Source organism: Grosmannia clavigera (genome assembly GCF_000143105.1).
Source record: "Grosmannia clavigera kw1407 unplaced genomic scaffold GCSC_167, whole genome shotgun sequence".
Taxonomy (NCBI): domain Eukaryota; kingdom Fungi; phylum Ascomycota; class Sordariomycetes; order Ophiostomatales; family Ophiostomataceae; genus Leptographium; species Leptographium clavigerum.
Window position 1 is genome coordinate 235562 of NW_014040772.1, and position 13972 is coordinate 249533.

The 13972-nt window shown below is 59.8% G+C and overlaps 3 protein-coding genes across 3 annotated transcripts; 1 reads left to right on the plus strand and 2 right to left on the minus strand.

The window, feature by feature from the left end:
* Positions 1-406: 406 nt before the first annotated feature.
* Positions 407-3559, minus strand: CMQ_6374 (glycoside hydrolase; the record flags this gene model as incomplete). The annotated part of the gene is made up of 3 exons (XM_014315439.1): positions 407-3273; positions 3329-3447; positions 3507-3559. 3 exons carry the CDS (start codon positions 3557-3559, stop codon positions 407-409), a joined length of 3039 nt encoding a protein of 1012 aa, XP_014170914.1.
* Positions 3560-4429: 870 nt separating this feature from the next.
* On the plus strand, positions 4430-5809 carry CMQ_6217 (n-acetylglucosamine-6-phosphate deacetylase; the record flags this gene model as incomplete). The annotated part of the gene is made up of 1 exon (XM_014315282.1): positions 4430-5809. One exon carries the CDS (start codon positions 4430-4432, stop codon positions 5807-5809), a length of 1380 nt encoding a protein of 459 aa, XP_014170757.1.
* Positions 5810-6112: 303 nt separating this feature from the next.
* Positions 6113-13099, minus strand: CMQ_6477 (uncharacterized protein; the record flags this gene model as incomplete). The annotated part of the gene is made up of 4 exons (XM_014315542.1): positions 6113-12198; positions 12266-12353; positions 12424-12982; positions 13050-13099. The coding sequence occupies 4 exons, from the start codon at positions 13097-13099 to the stop codon at positions 6113-6115; spliced, it is 6783 nt and encodes a 2260-aa protein (XP_014171017.1).
* Between the last annotated feature and the right edge of the window lie 873 nt (positions 13100-13972).

A 13972-nucleotide genomic window follows, 5' to 3' on the forward strand; every position in this document is an offset into this window, starting at 1 on the left:
TCGTCCGCTCTGCCTCCTGGTTGGTCCACCGGACAGGAAGAACAGTGGGGCTGACCCTTTTAGTGAGGAAGCGGTCGCTACGTCTGCGCCTTCCGTTCGCGGCATCTTATCTCAACAGCTGCTTTCATTTCCATCTCTCCCCTTCTGTACGTATAGCATTGCATTGCTAGTCTAAAGGACAGTAGGAAGAATGGAAGATAGTACTGGAAAGTAAAGCAAACAAGGTATGCCTTACATACGACACTGCGGAAAACGAGACAAATCCAAGACAGCCAAGAACCGAAACCCAAAAACCAAAAACCAAAAACTCCACACTCCCGACCAGGTATCCTTCCAGTGATCGCATCCAAACATCGTGAAATCATGTGATGCATCAGACAGCATTCACGTCCGCCCACTGCGAGTGTTAGTCGTGGCCGACGGCACAAATCTCCCTCGACAAGGCACTCACATTGTCTGGCGCGTTGGTAATCTCCTCAAACGACTGCAGCACCTCAAACTGCATCACCAGCAGACCCTCATACGCCTCATCGGCCACCCGCGTCAGCACGCTGCGCAGTGCCCGATGTGACTTGTTCTGCCGCACGCCCATCATGACCAGACCCTGCAGTGCCGTGGTCGAGTGCGCCAGTCCCGGCACCACCACCGGCGCCACGATGCCGCCCGTCGCCGCGTGCTCGTCGCCCATTGCGCTGTTCATGTTGGCAGCTCCTCCGTCATCGCCTGCCGTCGCCATGTTGCCGTGCATATCTGACCGAAACGTCTGCAGCACTGGCAGAAACGTCGACAGCTGACTGTCTGGAGCGCAGACGATCACCGTGCCCAACAGGGTTTCGCTGTTGCCGCTGCTGTTGCTGCTGCTGTTTCCTGCACCGTCTCCCACGCCTTCGTTGCCCCCGTTGATCTTTGCCCGCACAACTGCACACGTCTTTCCGGCCTGCAGCAGCACAAAGCGATACAGCTCGACGACTTCGGGTCCGGCCAGCGCGGCCACGTGGTCCAGCACACCGTCGGCCATGTCGGGGCCCTGGATCAGGTCGAAGCTGATGCCAGCACTGCCGAGATGCCGCGTCAGCCCTTCGGGCGGACTCCAGCGCGCGAGATCGTGGATGGCCAGGTTCGTCAGTCGCCGTGGAAACGACACGTCCCAGCCGCCGCGGGCAAACCATGCACGCAGACTGGCGCTGCTGCTGCCCGTTGTATTGGCCGTATTGGGCGTGTTGGGTGTACCGCCAGTGCTGCCAGACGTGCTGCCGCCGCTGTCGTCAAAGACGGGAATGCCGGGAAAGACGCCGGGGAAGCAGGCACCGAGCTGCATCTTGGTGATGCCGGCCTTTTGGCTCAGCAGCCGCAGGGCGCCCCGATGCAGGGACCGGCCGACGGAGACGTTGCGTTTTGTCGGGTCGACAAAAAGGCCGCCGAGCATGCCGGTGCCCCCGACCGAGTACGTCGCGCAGAAGCCATAGAGCGCCTGAGTGCTGCTGTTGCGCACGACCAGATGGGCCTCGTCGACGTCCGGCCGGTGCAGCTCGAACGAGGCAGCCGTGGCGTGGCGCAGGTGCTGCTGCAATCCCGGTCCACTGGCACGCGCAACAGCCTGCAGCAGCTCGTCGAGCCCGTGGCCGTCGCGGTCGCGGTTGTATGCTTCGACCAGCCAGTTGCGCCGCGACTTGAGCGCCTTCTTGCTCTTGCGCAGCGTTCCCGGCAGCGTGCCACCCGGCGTGAAGACACCAAAGAGCGTGCGCACCAGCGCGTTCATTGCCGTCTCGGTAAAGTCAAAGGTGCACACATACGTGCCGATCGTCTTGTCCATGGCAAAGTCGTACGGCGAGCTGACGGCCACGACACACAGCGACTTGTTCTGCCCGTTGGCCCGTAGCATCGAGCACATCATCGCCACGTGCTTGGTGAAGCCGGCCTGGTACAGGTTGCGGTTCGCATCTGCTGTCACGATGATGATTGTCGATGCCCGGTGGATCAGGTTCTCGTGCACCGGTCGCACTCCGTTGGCTGTGTAGGACGTATGCAGCAGCTTGCTGTGTCGTGCGCGCGCCAGCGATCGGCCGAGCCCGCGGAACACGCCCTCGCCGCTCATGATCGCGCTGCGGTCGCGTTGTGTCGCCAAACCGGAGCCTGAACCCGAGCCCGGACCGGAGCCCACGCTTAGCCCGGTCTCGAGCGTCTTGGTCGAGGCTGATGCTGGCAGCGGCTTCACCAGCGGCGTCAACAGCAGCAGCTCTTCCCGTGGGTGCATTGACCGGGACAGTGGCAGCAGCCGGTCGCGGTCGCGCATCACCGTGATCGAGTCGTCGTATGCCGTGCGCGAGAGTGCCAGATGTGATGGATGGATCTTGGCCAGCAGCCCGATGCCGGGAGGATGCAGCGCCTTCGCCCACGACGTGCAGCCCTTTTTGAGCTGCAGAACCCGTCGCAACGACGTGAAGATGCGCTCGCGTGTCAGAATGCCCGTGGCATAGCCCAGCTTCAGTCCTGCGATCGCCTCCAGCTGCACGTCGTACGCCCGACACAGCATCACCACGTCGCAGCCGGCCTCGACCGCCATGACGGTGCCGCCCTTGACTCCGATCTCGTGGCTCAGAGCCTCCATCTCGAGGCATTCGGAGATGGCCACGCCGCGAAATCCCAGCTCCTCACGCAGCAGCTCGTCCACCACCTGGTCCGACAGACACGCGTGGCTCACGTTCATCGACGGGTTCGTGATCCCGCACCCGCCCACAAACATGGCATCCAGACGGCCAGTGGCGATCGCGTTGCGGAACGGCACAATCGCGCTGAGGCTCAGCTCCTCCAGCGTCTGCGTGATGATCGGCACGTCCAGGTTTGAGCCCAGAAAGTCCAGGTTGCCGTACGACGGGAAGTGCTTGCCACACGTCGCCACTCCGGCATCCTTGTAGCCGTTCATCGCCGCGATCCCGTACTGTGACACTTCCTGCGGGTCGTCACTGGTCGCCCGCACTCCCAGCGGCTGGTATCGCGCGTTAGTCAGCACATCGAGCACCGGACCCAGCATCAGGTTGACACCACATGCCGACACTTCCGTGGCCGTGGCCTTGGCGATCGCGTACGACAGGTCGGGGCTGCCGGCTGCCGCAATGCCCATGGCGCTGGGAAACTGGCAGATGTAGTCCTCGTCAAACAGGCTGTTGACACCGCCATGCTCCTGGTCCAGGGCGATCAACAGCGGGCACGGGTGGCCGGCCTGGTGGGCTATCGTCTGCAGCTCCTGCACCAGCTTGGCCGTCTCGTGAGCAGCTGTTCGGTCAGTCCGTTTCTATTGCTGTGTGGCAGCCAGCTCCTTCACGCTTACATCGGAGGTTCTTGGCCGTCAGGTGGATCGACCCAAGATGGTGCTCCTCAATCAGATTGCGGATCTGAGGGGTCACCTCGGTGCCGTCCCAGCCCATAATCAACATCTGGCCAATGGCCCTGTAAGCAGTAGCCAGCCGTTAGCATCTCTCCGCTTGGACCCACGCCGTCCTTCTTACCAGTCGAGGTCGTCCCATAATGGATCCAGATCGCCGTCCAGCTTGCCGGCCATGGTGCAGAGAGAAGCAGGAGGGGGAGGCCGGAGAGAAGGCCGCTTGTTGGTCGTTGGTCCCGCGTACGTTGCTCACGTCATAGCAGCAGCAAGAGAGTCCGTCGGCGGCGAGACGGCCCCCTATTCGGCAGCTCGTCGTAATCGTACTGCCCCGACGCGATCTCGAGCCGGGACACGAAGACGGCTGACGTAGGTGGGAAAAAGTGGAGGACGCGTGGCTGCTGTCTGAGGTGTGGCTGATGAGAAGGCAGGGGTCGGGTCATGCAACGGACAGCAGAAGTCGCGATCGTGCTGAGCTTCGACGGAAGAGCGGCGAGGAAGCTACGACCACCGGAGGGCTCAGGCACCCACACGTTGCAGAGCACGCGTCGCTTAGCTCATCGCCTAGTGCCGTCTTACTCTGTACGGAATGAACGTTACATTGGTACGCTGTCCATTACGTAATCGCGGCGATCTCGCTCACGGCCAAGCGCCAGACAGGCGGAACGTGGCTCCGTTTGGCCAGCCCAGACGTCCACCACGCTCGTCTTATCGCGTCTGCAGACGGAAAAGCCGCCGGCACCGGCTCGGGGATGTTCGGCTTAGCCACCGTTATCAGCAAGCCACGAATAGCGGCCGCCACCCACGAGGCGATGAGTCCATGGCCTCTGCCCTTGTTTGCCTCCGTCTGGATGGTTGCGTCCGCGGGAAGGTACGAGGGCGCTATATCCCCGACGTCTTTCCTCGTTCTGGCCCGGCTGCCATTCCTTCTCCCCTCTCGTATCGTTTCGATGGAGAGTCCAGCCAAACACTTCCGGACACAGGCAGTCCAACACCACCGGCGAAGACGCGCAAAGACCTGAGCGAGCAGCAATTGACCCCACCTTCACCATGCCGTCTGCCGTCTCCGCTTCGCCTGCGGGCGCTCACGGCATCACCAAGCTGACAAACTGCCGTCTCGTCCGCGGTGATCGTCTCGTGTCGGAGGATCTTTGGATCAGTGCGGCCACGGGCAAGATTGTCCGCGGCCAGGCCGCCTTTTATGACGACCACGTGCTGCCGGACCAGACGATCGATCTCGGCGGCCGCATCGTGGCGCCTGGCCTGATTGACGTGCAGCTCAACGGCGCCTTTGGCTTCAACTTCTCCACCCTTTTCGGCGACGAGGAGAATGGCCCGAGGGCTCAGTACTGCAGCCGTCTGCGGGACCTGAACCGCAAGCTGTTCCAGACGGGCGTCACGTCCTACGTGCCCACCGTCACGAGCCAGACGAGCGAGCTGTACCGCAAGGTCATCCCCTTCCTGGCTCCCACTGGGAGCCGGATGGCCGAAGACGGGGCCGAGTCGCTGGGAGCCCATGTCGAGGGCCCGTTCCTGAGCCCGACCAAGAATGGCGTTCACAACACGGCCGTCCTGCGGGTGGCCGAGACGTTTGCCGACGTCGAAGCCATGTACGGCGCCGAGAACCTGGCAGTGCCGACTGACACCACCGGCGACCAGGACAACCGACGACGGCTGCCAGCCGTGCGCATGATTACGGCTGCTCCTGAGCTCGGCCACATGACCGACGTTGTCTTCCCGGAGCTGAGTCGCCGCGGCATCGTCTGCTCCATCGGTCACACCGAGGCCAGCTACGAAGAGGCTGCTGCTGCCATGCACCATGGCGCCACCATGATCACGCATCTCTTCAACGCCATGCGCCCTCTGCACCACCGCAATCCCGGCGTCTTTGGCGTGCTTGGCGAGGCACCCACCAGCGGCAACGGCAGCAGCAGCAGCAGGCGACCGTATTATGGCGTCATCTCGGACGGCATCCACTTGCACCCCACGACGGTCAAGATTGCGTACAATGCCCATCCAGAGGGCTTTCTGCTCGTCACCGACGCCATGCATATGGTCGGCTGTCCCGACGGACCCTACAGCTGGACCAACGGCGACCGCGAGGTCCGTCTAAACAAGACCGGAAAGGTCCTCCTGCTCGAAAACTCCACCACCATCGCTGGTAGCACCACCACCTTGATCGAGTGTCTTGAGAACTTTGTCAACTGGACCGGCACCGACCTGCCGCGTGCCCTGCGCACCGTCACCTCCACCCCCGCTGCCATGCTCGGCCTACAGGGCGTCAAGGGCACGCTCGACCCCGGCGCCGACGCTGACCTGATCATCCTGTCGACCAACGAGGACCTGCCATCGCCCGGCGGCTCACCCACTACCCGCCTGCACATCGACGAGGTCTGGAAGTTTGGCACGCGTGTGCACAAGCGGGAGTGAGCCACGATCGACGATCGAGCATCCAGGACGCTGTGTTCGTCAGTGAGATGTAAAGACGGAGCATTATCCTGAACAAATTGTAGACACGAGACTTAGAATGCTAGGAAGCAACATTGTTTGCGCAATTGTACATAAGCTAAAAAAATGATCTGTATCTGCTGTGTATTCAAGTGCGTAGTTGGTCTTGCTCTGGAAGCTCGTGCAAAAGAAACTGGGTCTTGGCTCCTAAAAATACATACAAGTATAAGAGTGTAGAAGAGAACGAGACGCAAACAAAAGGAAATCGCTTAGTAAGCTCTGGTTTTACTGCAGCTGCACTCCAGCGCCCTCCAGCGCCTGCAGCCGCATCATCGCCTCCATCTCCATCGCCTGGATGTAGGCATAGTACCGTACATCCGCCTCCGACAGCTGCTCCGGCTCTTCCTCTTCCGCTTGCACCGCATCCAGATACACCGGCGACACCAGCTGCTGCTGCACAGCCATGGCTGCGTACTCGCGCTCATGCTCCAGGGCCTCGATCCGCGCCATGATACTGTCGTCGTACTCGGCTGCCCAGGACTGCGGGTAGCTGGCAGCCAGGGCCTCCTGCAGTGCCGCGTCCCAGTCTTCGCTCGGCGTCACCAGAGCGGTTTTGCGAATTGATGTCGGGACTTTGGCCATGATCCAGTTGGCCTCCTTGCTCTGCGTAGACGACGCATCGACGTTCCAGAGGCTCGTCGACGTCAGCGGGAGAACGGGCAGCTGTGCCAGAGACCGTGGCATCCGCACTACCTGGGCTGCCACAGACTCCATCGCCGTCGTCCGCGTGTCGGCGTGTTGCTTCTTGGCCATCACGGCCTCCAGATCGAACAGTGGGCCCGCCGTCTTGACCACGACCGTTGGCTTCGGGGCCCAAAGACGCTTGCCGACAGGGCTCTTCGGCGCCGGCTGCCAGAGGCTGGAAGACACGAGCACCTCCAGAGGGGCAGGAGATGCCTTGCGTGCCTTGCGTGTCATCCGCAGGGCAGCAGGTTCCTCGTCGGTAGTGCGGGTGTAAGCACGGCTCTTCTCGGCGATTGCAGCAGCCAGATCGAACAGCTGGCTCGTTGTCATGGCCACGGCCGTCGGCTTGGGCACCCAGAGAGTTTGGACCTTGGTGTTCTTGGGTGCCACCTGCCACAGGCTGGAAGACACTAGCATCTCCAGGGGAGCTTGAGACACCTTGCGTGCCTTGCGCGGCATCTGCAGAGCAGCAGGCTCCTCGTCCGTGGTGCGGGTGTGAGCACGGCTCTTTTCAGCGACAGCAGCCGCAAGGCTGAACAGGTGTCCCTGAGCCTTGACCACGACAGCTGCCTTGGGCACCCAGAGAAGCTTGCCAGCAAGGATCTTCGGGGCCAACTGCCACAGGCTGCTAGACTGGAGTGTCTCCAGGGGAGCATGGCTTGCCTTGCGTGCCTTGCGAGCCATCAGCAGAGCAGCCGGCTCCTTGTCCATCGTCCGGGTGTGAGCCCGGCTCTTCTCGGCCACAGCAGCTGCCAGATCAAAGAGGTGTCCCTTCATCTGCACAACGGCTGCCGGCCTGGGAACCCAGAGCGACTTCGTGACAACAGCAGACTGCCACAGACGGCTGGATGCCAGCTTCTCCAGAGGTGCGCGGCTTGTCTTCCTGGCCTTGCGCGGCATATTCAACGCCGCCGGCTCTTCGTCGGTGGTGCGCGTGTGGGCACGGTGCTTCTCAGCCATGGCGGCCTCGCGGTCGAACAGCAGGCCCTTGGTCTTGGTCGTCATCTGCGGCTTCGGGGCCCACAGCGTCTTGGCGATGCGATCGTGCCGAGGGACCGTCCACAAAGAGTCAGACACAAGCTGGTCCAGAGGCGTCTGAATAGCTGCCCGCGGCTTGCGTGACATGTGCAGGGCAGCAGGCTCCTTGTCAGTAGTGCGGACGGAAGCCCGCATCTTCAGTGCTCTCTCCACATCCAGATCGAACAGATGGCGCTCAGCCTTCACGACAACCTTCGGCATCGGAGTCCAGAGCATGGCTACCCGTCGGTTGGGAGTGGTCCACAGGCTGCTGGACGTCAGCTTCTCCAGAGAAGCATGTCTGGTTGTGCGAGGCAACCTTGGGGCATTGAGCGTTGCTGGCTCTTTGTCTGTCGAGCGAGTGACTGTAGACTGCAGCTTCTGTATGGTCGCCACGTCCAGGTCAAACAGAAGGTTCTTGGCGGCCGTCACTACAGGCTTCGCTACGGGAGCCCACAGCAGGGCCGTGGTCGTGGCCTTCTTCGGGCTGGTCCACAGGTGGTTCGACGTCAACGTCTCCAGAGCATCGTGTATCGGCGTGCGAGGTGCTCTCGGGATATACAGAGCGGCAGGCTCCTCATCTGTGGTTCGGATCGTCGTCGACCGCGTCTTGAAAGCTTCCAGGTCGAAAAGCATGGCCTTTCCGGCCGTCTTCAGACCCTTGCTTGGCAGCGGAGCCCAGAGTTTGTTAGTGGTGGGGGCCTTGGGAGTGGCAGTCCACAAGAACGAAGGAATCTGCATCACTGCCACTGTTGTCACGGCCGGGACCTCCCAAAGCTGCTCGGTCTCAATCTTGGCTGGTTCCGAGAGCCGGGGCTTGGCCCGTGCCGTTGCTGCTTGGCTGTTGCTGTCGTAGGACTTCCATGTGGCCTCGTCTGGCTGCGAAATGCCCATCTCCTGCTTGGCTGATGCTGCCCGCTCGGCGGCACTGCGCCTCCAGAGAGACAAATCCTGGACATCCCCGCTGACGTCTGCCACGTCCGTGCCCTCAAAGAAGTCCGTTTCTTTGCGCTCCTCGGAATCCTCGGAGTCCTCGCCCTTCACATCCGCCTCGTGAGACTCCATCGGCGGCAGCGGGGGTGGGAGCAGGCTGAACTTTGACGGAACCTGCTGTGTCTTCAGCAGGCTGGCAATCTCCCACAGTGTGCTCTCGTCGAAGCCATCGTCGCTGTCGGAGTAGTCGGAGTCATCGTCCAGGTCCTGCACCTCCTTGTCAAGCTCGTCTTCCTCGTCATAATCGTCGAAAAAGCTCGTCGAGTATTCTTCCTCCTCCAGCTCTCTGGCACGGGCTTCGAGTGCCGCGCTGATCGCCGGTCCGCCCGAGGACATGGTCCCGGGCATGGCCATAAATGTTGGAGGCCGGAACGTGGACATGAGAGTCGGAGGCTGGAACGTGGCCATGTCTGATTTTTCACCCCAGGGGAATTGGAAAATCCCAAGCGTGTCCCGCTTGTTGGGAAGTGGCTCGGGGTTTTCTACAATGTCGGGAAGCACGGTCATCCGCCTGCTCCGTCTTGGTGGACGTTGTGTAAGTGGCCGTTGTGGCTTCGACTGGTTTTGCGACTGGATGTACATGAGATCAAGCTCCAGCTCGAGTTGTGCTGCATCCTGTTCCGTCTCTGGCGTTGCATCGGCAGCCGGTGTGGGGGTCAATGACTTAGCAGCCCACAGGCCCGTACTGGCCTCCTTCGTCTCCGTGGCTGCGCTCTGCTCGCTCCAGAGTGCACACGTCTCGATCAGTAGCGGATCGGCGTCGGCGTTCTTGCTGATTTCGCGCCGACGAGACGATGAGTGTGGGGCCTGCTCCAATCCACTCACACTCTGGGCAAACAGAGCTGCAGACACATCTGACCTGCTTAGTGGGGGGGTCCACAAAGTGGCCACCAATGTTGTCGAGGCCCGCGCAACCATCGGCGTCCATAGCAGCTGGCGCGCAGCAGCAATCTTCCTTGCGGCTTCGGCCACTGCAGCAATTGTGTCGTCTATGCTGGCCGGCTGGTAGCGCTCAATCTCGACATCGGAGTCGTCCGAGTCTGGCGGTGTAGGGCTTCCCAGCTCAGACAAGTCTAGGAAGTTTTTGCTGCGCCGCGATCCACTCAGACGAGTTGAGCTACTTGGAAGTTCCGCCTGTGCCCCAGTCAGCCTCCGCTGCCACGCATTGGCTCCGGACACTTCAGTGGCGGTAGCCGCCGGACTTGTTCTCTCCTCCGTGATTGGGGGAGGCACTGCGAGAATTGCACTCTGTATCCGCGAGCGACGGGATGCACGATAATCAGCACTAATGACCTTTCCGGGCGTCGACGCCATCAAATCGCCAATGCTGTTCATTGACTGGCGTCGAGATTCTGCAGCGTTCGACGTGCGCATAGACGACATCGAGTTGCGCCCCATATCCTGCTGCATAGTTCGCCAGTGACCGGCCTGCATGTCCATCTCCTTTTCGAGGTCTTCCAGGAGCGCAAACCTCTGGCTGGGGCTCTCGTTGACTGGCATCGTCGTCCCCTCGAATCTCTTCAGCTGTGCCTGAATCTCAGCCAGAACATGGTCCGGCGACTCCAGTGGCGATGGCTCGGCAGCCTTAACGATTATCGGCCTCCTTGTCGATGGAACGCCGAGCATGAGGGGCGTCGGGGGCACCATCTTTCGTGACCAGATTTTCTCCTTCCGGTCTGTGAATGTCGGGCAGTCGTCGCCTATCCGGTGGTGCCACCGAGGCATTTGCGGCTCCTCCAACTTAATTTCCACCAGTTCGGCATCCGCGTTCTCCTCTTCGTCTGTCAATGGGGGCGAGTCTCCTGGAACAGACGGTGCGTGAGGCATCTTCATAGCGACGTCTCGGCGGTCGCCCTGCACGTACGTGGATCGAGCGACCTGTCGGTTCGCCTGGATAGGCACAGCGACCACAGACGAATGCAGCGAACCCCAGTTCGTAGTGAAGTCGTCGTGGGAACGCCCGTCACTGCTGGTCGTGAATGCTGAATCGCGAATTTGTGGAAGGACTGGAGACGATGCCCGTCTCTCATTTGTCATATTGGTCCTGCGTTTGCTGCTGTTTTCGCCAAGCTCCAAGGCGCGCTGCATGGCCAAGACAATGTTGCCGGTGTCTATGCCTGGCAACCACGAGTCTCCGGCCTCATCAGACAGGCGCCGGCGCCGCTCTCTGATGTGCAGCGCATCCATGGGTGGAAGCTCAACTACCTCAAGAATATTATCCGTTCTGCCGGACGTCCTTCTAGTCCTGGTTGTGGTTCCTGACATCCGGCTGGACTCGGCCATTGGTGACATAGTAATGGACATGAAATCGTACGGTATCTGAGGAATTTCGGGCAGCGAAGAGCGACGACGAGGCAAGCCGCCCGCACTAGGGGGGGTCGGGAACAAGAGCGTCATTTTCTCGTCGAATGTCATGCTCTTCGTGTTGTTGGGAAGTGGCCGATTGGTCTCTTGCCCGCCTTTGTAGGCTCCAAAGCCCAATGGTAACAGAGGCATCGGAGGAAGTTGTGGCGGACTTTCATCTGTATACCGAAGAGATTTCTGCACAACAACAGCGCCAGCTGACTTGCTTCGGTAGTGACCAGCCATATGCGGTGTCGAATTGGATGGGAAAATGTTCCGGACGTCATCAACATTCCGCGGAATTGGCCGAGGCCGGTGGACGACCGACATGGAAGCTCGCGAGTCGTAAATTTTCAAATTAGCGCCTTTGATAACACTCTCCACCGTATCCGGATTGTCGTACTCGATCTTGTTCATGAACAGCACCGTCTGTGGCCCCTGCGCATCCGCTTCCTTGGCTGGAGCCTTCATGGTTTTGGCACGGGGATTGCCCGGCAGGCCGAATGTTTGCCGTTTCTGAAGAGGTGTCTTCTCAGACTCGGAGCTGGAGGTGGACTTGGAAGGCCCGAAAGACTCAGGCAGCTGGCGTGATGGGCGAATATTCTGAACTGCCGTTGGTGACTGTCTCGGAGAGCGTCGTCGAACCTCTTCGACGCCGGGAGAAAGGAGGGCCGAGGTGGTCACAGCAGCGGGCATCAATCCCGAAGGCGGAGTCGGCGTTTCGAACATCGGTTCGGATGTCACAGAGGCCACTGTTTTTCTCTTCAGACTAATGGCGCGCAATATGCCTTCCTCGGGGGTCAGAGTCGGAGGATGCGGTGCTGGACGATGGGCCACCAGAACAGACTCTCGCCGCAAGTCGTCAGCACGTCTCTCCCTCTCGCTCCTCGCAGCATCCTCCAGGCTCATCGTGGGGATTTTGTTCAAAGGGTTTTGCTCGCCGTTAGCCTGGAGTATTGGTTTCGAGATCACAATTCTACCAGAGGCAAGGCTGGCTGCCTGTTGGTAGCTGAGAGTTGGCCGCCGGATATCAGCCCGCGCATGCGCATTTTGGGGGGCGTCTGGTCTGGGAACCTCCCGTGGCCGCTCGAAGGCTGCTACGGACAAAATCTCGTTGCGCTTAAAATCTTCGAATTGCGAGGGGGGGTAGTCACTGGAGTCTCCGGTGGTAATGGACCGGCTTGTGTTGGCTTCGCGCACCCCAGGCGACTCGGGCGATCGTGGAGCTCGGATCAGTTCTGTGGTCAATTGGGCATTGCAAGCGGCCACAATGACTGCGCGTATTAGAGCCTACATGTCACGAAACAAGCTCGGCAAAGATGGGAGGAGATGGATACATACCGACGAGGAAGAAGAGGCCGATGGATGGAAGCAAGGTACGCAACAAAAGGGCGGTAGTCTGCATGCCCAGAAGCATCAACGCACTCATCTAGACCAAGGCAACTCGTTAGTTCAGAGCCCGATAGACGTCGAGCAAAAGGGTGGCGTCTTTCACTGACCGCTGTCCACACGGCAAATGTTGCAATGACAAGCAACACTGCGTTGGAGCGGCCTGAGCTGGATTGACCTGCTCGGACCTCTGTTGCCGAGTTCGAATTGATGGCGCGAATAGCCAGCAGGACAACAATGAAGGCATCGAGGGCGACAACGATGATGCCAACTGCAAAAACTGAGGTTGTCGGGACACACACGGGGTCGAAGTAAGGCCTTGAAAGTCCAATGAAGACAGCGCCAAGCACAAATCGGATGGCGACGAGGACCTGGGAGATCATCTGCTGGACGCCCGCCTTGGCGCCATTGTTGATGGTCCAAAGGAGGTACTGTTCGATGGAAAATCGGCCAAGCTGATCGAAGAAGGTGCTGATAATGACTCCAACCTGGCAGGACCCGGTGGCCGTAGTGTTGATAGCGATGGAGATGAAGTCAGTTTGAGCCCAAAGGGCGGCGCTCAAGAAAAAGACGGCGAGGACCAGCCTCTGGCCGTCCCGAAAGATACTGTTGCCATGGCTGCTGGCGTGGAGGAAGAGCGCAGCTGAAGCCGCATTGACGACAATACCACTGAACGATTAGAGACGGATGGGTGGAGATGGGGAGGTGAGGGCATAGAGGGGCAGGAGAGACATACAAAGTGAAAGCCGAGATGAGAGCCGGGACAGAGGAACCTGGAATCGACATGGCAGCGACGCCACCAGCAGGGAAAATGGGAACCGGCCCGTAATGAGAAAGCAAAACCCAGTCAATGGGATATGGGATATGTTGGACAAGACTGAAAAAATTGATAAAAAAAGCGGTAAATTAAAAGAACGTAAGAATGACTACACCATGATGCAATTCACAAAAGACAGGAACAGGGGCTGAAAGCCGCTGGCAGATTTGTCGCTTGACCACGGTAGTAGGAAGAAAGGCAAAAAAGGAGAAGAAAAGAAAGAACAAGATAGAGGAAGGGGAAAGGAAGCCAATGTAACGAAGAGTGTGAGAGGGACGAGAAGACAGGGGCGGAGAGGGGTGGGTAGATTGGGGATCATGCACGGCAGCAAAAAAAGCGAGAGCCTCTCTCTCCATGGAGCGGTTTGGTTCCTGTGGGGCCGCCAATCTCTTCGCCAGCGGGAGCAAAGCATCCTGGTCCACGCAGAGTGTCGATTCATCAAGACGGTGGGGACTGAAGACAGCCTGGCCGAGGAAAGATAGAGCAAGAAGAACAGTGTCAGAGTGACAAAACATTGTTGTGGAGCGACGTCTCAGGGCGGACACAAGCGAGTGCGAAACGGCCAGGGCCTTGTCCAAGGACAGGGGAGGGTGGACAAGCAGCTCGATGCTGATTGGATTGGCCACGAGGCTGACTGGGGCTCAAGTTGTTGGCGTTGTGGGCCGGCAGCCCCTGTCCAAAGTCTGTTTCAACTGAAACCCGAGACGTCGCATATCTTGGCAGGAAAAGACAGTGAGAGAGAACGCGAGAGGGAAAGGACGGAGAAAAGACAGCGAGATGTTAGCGCGAGATGGCGGGAGACGTATGTCTGTGTGAAAACGTTGTATGCAGATGATCGAGCT